We start from the raw sequence: 8013 nt of genomic DNA on the forward strand, positions 1-8013 counted from the left end.
CATTTTCCACAACTTTCTTTAGTTTTGTCTGCACACAGATAGCACACGTACATCTCTGAGATGTCTGTTTTAGATCTTTTCATCTGGAAAGCATCACAAACAAATTAACATCTGCTGAACATCTTAAAAAAATCACATTTACAAACATTCTAAATCATGAACGTCTCAAAGTCATCGGCTGTGTAATGTTTCGAGGAATCCGCGAGGAATCGTCTTATAGACGTATTCCAGATGAGCAAACAACATGATCAATATGTCTTTCAGATGTAAACGCACACATCAAATGGACGTCTCGGTGATGTCTTGGAAAGATCCAGAAATCTTGGGGTATAGACCTTTTTTCACAGACTGCGATGACACGTTTCCGCCTTATTTAGCAGCATAACTCTAGCAAACTTTTTTCATATTACCAATTTTTTAAATATTGAGTGTAAGTTTATAACATTATGCTTTGTGTTATATTACCCTGGAATTAGTTTTAAAAACTGAATTACCACAGCTGTGAGGGGGTTTCTATTACAACTTCTGAGAGAGTGACAGTAAATTTGGCTTTAATCCACCGCTCTCTATTTATTTCCTCTTCTGGAAAGTCATTGAAAAGTAATGGTGGATTTTTTCTTTTGCTCTTGGATCAAATCGGTAAGTGAAAATAACATTTGCTGTGATCTCCAATTCACTCCCATTCACCGCTGTCGAAGTTTACACTGCAAACGTTTACGTCTTTTACATGAAAACGGTCTATTATCAGAGGACTCTCTGGGCTTTTCACAGATCCCGAATGTTTGAGAGTTTGGCCATGACAGCTTCCTCTCCTTGCTCTATAAATATGGATTGAAATGTATCACAGTTCAGTTCAGCACATTAAATACAATATGAATAAAATATAATTTTTTCAATAAACAATTTTTTTTCATATGTATTTTATGCACTAAACACTATATTGACATTTAAAAAAGGGAAATTGTAAAACTTTTATCGCTGTGTCTCAGAAACTTATGGTAAGATGACATCATAATAGCTTGTAATGTAAAATAATGAGATCTTTATAATGACAGAGCAGAATGCATATATGACAATACACAGAAATATTAGTCCACACTTCAAATATATCTTATAAAAAGTATATGTCAGAATTGTCAAAGCTCTGTGATGTTTTTTGTGGTGGGCATGAATGTAATGTAATGGAGATCGAGAGATATTCCTCAAAAGTCTGTTGTATCATATTTAATAAATAGATTTCAAAGGGGGATTTTCAATAAAATAATATACAACATTTTAACCATGCACAAGTGGCTTATTTTCAGTAAATACTCATTTAAAAACATCAGCGTAAATATAATCATTACTGTCACTTTTACTTTATTAAAATAAGCATAAGAGCATATTAATATGTCACTTTTTGCTCAGTCCGCTTCCATTTTAAATAGATCGATATGAACATTGAAACCACTTTTTTCACAAATAACCACTAGATGGTGCCATAAACATTTGAAACTTACACGTCATAGATTGTTTGGCTCGTCAGCTTGAACAGGGATTGAAACAGGAACCGTCAAACGTTGTGTAACATATTTGATACACACGGCATTATAGGGTTAAGACTGAAATCGCAATATGACCACGCGCGATTATTAAACCTTTAAAGGCTGTGTTTCGGCATTTATCACTTCAGACATAATTCCGTGGAATTGCCCAATATATGCATAGTATGAATTCGTAATGTTCTTTTTCTGTTGTATTAAACTGCGAAAACAAAAGTGCAAAAATGTTTTAGAAGTACAAAATAACCTTTTTTATAAATCAATCATCACACTATCATATTTAGTTATTTTGTTGTATCTTTTTTTCTATTTAACTTTCACTGTGGCTCTCTTGGCCTGTCATGTTTTCAACCGATCCAATCAATGTTCAATGGAAATTATTTATTCTTAGAACAGAAAAAAAAAAAAAAAGCTTTCGTACATCTTTGTACATTTCTAAAGCACAATTCCAAAATAAAATCTTATGACAAAATATGGCAGAAAAATTGGTTTTGGAATCGGCCAATAGGTTTTTTGTTAAAATCGGTGTCGTATCAGACAAAAATGTTCATAGCGGTGCATCCCTATAAATGCATTTAAGCAAAAATATTTCAAGATAGTATAGATTATTCTACTTAAATGCATGTGACATCAAATAAACAAGGGTTAGAGGGAATCCAAAAATAATCAGATTATATTACATAAAAAACGTAATCTGATTGCAATTTTAGTCATGTAATCCAGATTGCAATTCTGAAGTAATCTACCCAGCAATGCAAATAAACATCTAGTTAACAGACACACAAGCGACATGGAATGTGTAGAAGTTTGAAGCTTGTAGAATTGTAAAACTACTTAGACTGCAGCTAAAAAAACATGTATACATGTTCTTTTCACTGTCTATGTTTAATTTTATACATACCACTTATAAGCAGAGCTGGGCACCTGAAGAGGTTAATGGAGCTGGTCTTTCTCTTCTTTCATGTCTTCCAACTGGGAACAAATGTCAATACCTGTACGATTTACAGTGCACAATAATCAATAACATGTTCAATATATGTGTCTCCTAATCAGACCTGCTGTTCAGTAATGTACTTCTAGAGGTCGAACATAAACAATAGCGACATGTTCATACATATCACATAAGAACATAATTTACTGCCTCAATCTATTGAATGCCACAGAAAGAGAAAACAAACCAAACATGACCTTTCACCCTGTAATAGGTAATGTAATTGCCGTGTGAAGTATTTTAAAAAGCACACCTGTTTCAGATCATTAAAAGGTCATTTTGACATTTCAAGAGTACATTGGGGGGAAAATGTAATTTATTGAACTGATTCTTTCTTTGCAATAATTTACAATAAATTGAATACAAGAATCAGGTTTCTGAATGATCAAACATAACTCAAAACCAGCAACAGTACTAAGGTGTGGTCTTTAGGGTGGGCATCTGTTTATCTCTTTATCTCCTCCTCGCTTGGGTTGGTCCCTCTTGGTCGTGTTTCAAGGTTGGTCCGGGGCATGTCAGAAGTTTTTGAATGGGCACAAGGAAATTCTTAGGGGGCCAATGTCCCCTAGCCCCCACCCCCTTAGACTCAGCCATGCTCAAAACCCTAACGAATATGCTGTCAGTACTATAAAAATAAAATGTATTTAAATATATTAAATACCTATTAATTCAATATTATTAACTGATTATATATATATATATATATATATATATATATATATATATATATATATATATATATATATTACACAGAGTAAATATGTTTTCTGTTACAAAAATAAATCCGGGTAGCATTTAAGGCACATTTGCTCCATTTATCATTGAGAAACCTACAAAGTTGCCTGACACATGATATAATGCAAAACTCGGAATTAAATAATAATCCACACTGAAGAACAGTTAACCAGTTTACATGCAAAATCAAGTTACGAAAGATAATAATTTTGGTGCAAGTCTACAGAGCCTGTTAGAGGACAGGGCAGGAATTTTTTTCTGAAATAGTTTGCGTTCCCTCGTAATACATTTACCATGGTTTTACTAAAGTAACCATATTTTAACCATGATATTTGTAGTGAAACGATAGTGATAATACAGGAAAACGAAAACTATGGTAATACAAATCACAATTTTGTGGTTATTAGGGTTTTACTAAACAGATAGCATAGTTTAACTTGTTTTACTATAGTAATATTGTAGACTATAGTAGTAACCATAGTTTTGGCGGAAAACATGGTTTTACTATAGTAATATTGCAGTAACTATGAAAAGTATGTTAAGTAACCATGTTTTCTTTTTTTTGTTTTTTTGGCAGAACCATGTTTTTAATACTGTATTCATATAGTAACCATTGGTTTACAATAGATTAACCTCAGTGATTCTTGTGGTTACTATGGTTTTACTACAAATATTTGCCATTTCTACAGAATTCTACAGAAAGTTTACATTAATTGAGTTTCGTAAAGGCCCCAGTAAACCAAAAAACGAAAGGGTGTGATGTAATTTCGAACAAAATCTGGCCAAAAAAAATATGCTTTTTACTTTGTTTCGGTGGTTTGTAACAGCTCGCCAGTTCGAACTTTCAGGAAAACTTTGTACTGGCTGCTAAACACCTTTATACTACCATTGGTCAACGTCATTGTTAAGTGTGATCTGAAGCTCCACCTACTTTAAGGCAGAATTCAAGATCAGTCAACATGAACACACCGGCGTGCAGTGTAATTAGCAAGCTGGTGCAATCTTACCTACATCTGTGTGTTAGCTCGTGTAGAGACATTTTCCAAGAACATTGTGATTTTTTTGTTTAATTAGACTAAAAAAGGAATCAATTCAACTGAAATACTCTCAAGTGCCCATTCGCTAATGTGCTGTCAACAGCTGAAAGCCATTCACACGTCTGCCCATGGTAAGATATGCCTATCATCATTTTTTTTGTCTGCATTCTGCCCATTAACACTCTTTAATACACCCATCTTTGCAGTAGTTTCAGTGTCATCATAAATTACAATAACAGAGTGTAATCAGCACATATTATGGCCACGTATTGCATGTTACTGCATTTGCGTCATGAATTCAGAATATAAACATGACAAATACACATCATCGAGTGGTTCAAACTTTAACTTACATTTCTTGGTGTGAATTCTACTCATAGAACGATGCATGAAGTCACTGATAGCACATTTTAATGTCACATTAGTTAGGTTTTATGTGTAGTCTTGTGGGTCCTCATAATTAAACGCTCCTCTAAACGCCTCCCACAGCGGTTTGTCTGGTGTCTGAATGTTTGTCTATAGTATGTCATTGCTCAGCGGTTTCGAACATCTTTTTGGCTTTGAGCGAAGAAGAACTTCGCCGTGAATATACTGGGTCCTTGAATGACCGATAGAGCGCAACAGTGCCCGCCCACTTTATCAGCCGTCTGGATTCCGGAAGTATTTTCCCCATTCATTTCTTCCATAGACTTTTTAGAAAATCCTTCATAAAAGAGTTGTGAGCCATGAACCAAACCAACCAGCTCCGACGTGAATCGCAACAACACAAACTTTGTTTTGAGGCAAAAAAATTATTTGAAAATTGGACATAAAGACAAAGATACAAGGCTGTGCACTTACCGTCTTTCATGAGGGTACAAACTGCAACCCCATGAAGCATTGGCAAATGATGTCAATGAATAACAACGATGGGAATATATAAAACTATTGATTTTAGGTTGTGGATTATATGTATAGAAACAATATATTTACATTTATTGCAATGTGAAATGTACAAATATATAAGGGAGATGACATGAATACGTCATTCACAGTGCGTCATGGGAGACCGTGGTCGCTCTGAGGCACCTTTCGCAGGTTTCGTTGGCCGCAGTTCTCTGATTGGTGGATCTTTCTCTGATGTACCATGGGTAATGTAGTTGTTTACCGTGAATTTTGCTATCATTTAAACAATGAAGTTGAAATAACATAGACGGATGGCTTCAACGGAAGCATATACCATCGATGATGGTCTTTAAAGGTTTATAAGTTATCGTTGAAAATTAATTAGTCTATGGGATATATTAATGGGATTTTTACTTCTGGAACCAGACTGTTGCGCTCTATATGGACCGGCTTTCTTGTGTGTCTTTTAAATAGCGCTCTTCACGCACAGCACGTATTGATTTCAATACGGCTTATGCGAGAGGAACGACGTGATACTCTAATGAGCATAAATATACCTAGCACTGACACATTTTGGGTAAAATTGAAAGTTTCTACTTTTTAAACAATACTTTTCAGTATTGAATGGGTTTTAAGTAGATTTATAAACAATTTATCTCGCTTCATCTGCCACCTTGGATTTATTTTTTCACCGAGCTCATAACAGGACATTCGAGAAGGATATAGCTGCTGGCTGAACTCCAAAAAGGGGCGGGAGATCCAAACCGCCAGCAAAGACATAAAGAGCCCCTAACGCTAACCATGGGTGGAAGTGCCGCCCCATTTTGGAGTAACCCCACCCCTTCTGGAGTTTTCCCGCCCTCTTTTGTTGTTTCCACAGATGTTTGGAATTCTCCGGACTGCAGCAATACCTACTTGGGACATACAGGGATCACTGATGGATACATACAATGGTACTTTAGAATTTGGCCAAAATAAGGTATCTTAGGAGGCTTTTGGAACAGCCTTTGCATTGAGAGCGTGCAAATGATGCCTTAAAATGCAGACTCCAGAGATAGCTCACTAGGTTTTGGACCAGACACTGTTAGCAATATAAATAGTGCTTCTCTGTGAGCTACAAAAACTGAATTACCCTAAGCTTGACCTGAAACCCTAAAGTGAACTGTGTTTTGTAGATAAAGGAGAAAACTCCTTTTCAACCATTTGAAAATTAACAATTAAACTGATTGTTTGCAAGTGTGCAGCTACACCATTGCGTGATCAAACTGTCCCCTCTCCAAACCATCTTTATGGTCAGACCACGACGAGGATGGCATGCTGCTGTAGGGATCCAGAAGAATCCGGAAACAACGGACCAGCAGGAAAACTAAAAAGACCATCAGGAGCCCGACAAAACACATGGTTGTGCTCTGCTCGATGTCAGGGGCCAGCAGGAGCCCCGTGGTGACCCCCGGGTCCAAGACAGGAGCCAGAGACTGCAGCTCATACTCTCTCAGAGAGCTTTCACTCATCTTCACAGTTCCAAGATGAAATGTGTATATATCAACTGCTTCTCCTAGATGGCAATGGAGCAGGTCTCCTGCTTCTCCAAAGTTTCCTTCTGAGAAAAAGACCCCAGCAATCTCACAAATGTCTCCTCCAGATCTTCATTTTTCAACAATGTCTCAAACTGTTCTTATTTGCCAAGTCTCAAAATCTGCAATCAACAAAATCAGAGATCTCTGTATGAACTCACACATTTCTCATCAAATTCTTCCAAGACTGAATATTCTGTGTTATGCAATCCAAATACATTTTATAGCTCTTTAAAGGAATATTCTGGGTTCACTTCAAGTTAAGCTAAAAAATCTGGGTTACTGTGAGACACTTACAATGGAAGTGAATGGGGCCAATCCGTAAACGTTAAAATACTCACTGTTTCAAAAATATAACCACAAGACGTAAACAAAAAGTGTGTTAACATGATTGTAGTGTTGTCACTTACTAACCTTTTCTGTGTAAAGTTATAGCCAGTTTTACAACCTAGTTGCCATGACGATGTAATGTCAACAAACCCCAAAACCCTAAAATGACTTTGACTTGATTTACAGCTCAAATAATACATGAGTTTTGAAGGAAGAATGAATGAGAGTGCTTTTATAAAATTAGAAGCTTCACATTTCTGCCTTTAAACCTTCCAAATAGAGCTGGGCGATATGACGATATGTATCGTGGCAATGATATAAAGTGTCATTCGATAGAGATTTTGCTATATCGTGTATATCGCAAAATGTAAATATCCATGTGGGTGGCGTGTGTGTTTCTATCAGTGGGCAGGACGTCATTGAGACTGTAAGAATTGAAGAAACATGGACGGGTGTTTCCGGCATTGAAAATTTCGGCAAATTTAATAAGATTCATCTTATCACGTGAGTGTCTCATGCTTTATCTCTGGAACATGCAAGTGTGTGCAAGTCCAGCAGGCTTAATGATATTTGGGTATGGGGCTATGGTTATGGTTAGGGTTAGGGTTAGGGTTAGGGAAGGTAGGGTAGTGTAGGTTAGGTTAGGGATATGGTTAGGGTAGGTAGGGTATGGTAGTGTAGGTTAGGGTTAGGGTAGGTTGGGTACATTAGGTTATGTTAGGGTTTTGGTTAGGGTAGGAGGGGTACGGTAATGTAGGTTAGGGTTAGGGTAGGTAGGGTACATTAGGGTAGGTTAGAGTTATGTTTTGGGTAGGTAGGGTACAGTAGTGTAGGTTAGGGTTTGGGTTAGGTTTAAGGTAGTTAGGGTAGTGTAGATTAGGGTTAGGTTTAGGGTAGGTAGGGTACGGTAGGGTAGGTTA

General features: G+C 36.5%; 1 protein-coding gene across 1 annotated transcript; it reads right to left on the reverse strand.

The window, feature by feature from the left end:
* Positions 1-6433: 6433 nt before the first annotated feature.
* Positions 6434-6700, reverse strand: LOC127442557 (cortexin-1). Its single transcript, XM_051700684.1, has one exon. It carries the CDS (start codon positions 6698-6700, stop codon positions 6434-6436), a length of 267 nt encoding a protein of 88 aa, XP_051556644.1.
* Between the last annotated feature and the right edge of the window lie 1313 nt (positions 6701-8013).

This window comes from Myxocyprinus asiaticus, chromosome 6 (assembly GCF_019703515.2).
Source record: "Myxocyprinus asiaticus isolate MX2 ecotype Aquarium Trade chromosome 6, UBuf_Myxa_2, whole genome shotgun sequence".
Taxonomy (NCBI): Eukaryota; Metazoa; Chordata; class Actinopteri; order Cypriniformes; family Catostomidae; genus Myxocyprinus; species Myxocyprinus asiaticus.

Excerpts from the sequence above, each read along its gene's own strand:
- LOC127442557 (XM_051700684.1), bottom strand. The coding sequence starts at position 6,700 with ATGAGTGAAAGCTCTCTGAGAGAGTATGAGCTGCAGTCTCTGGCTCCT.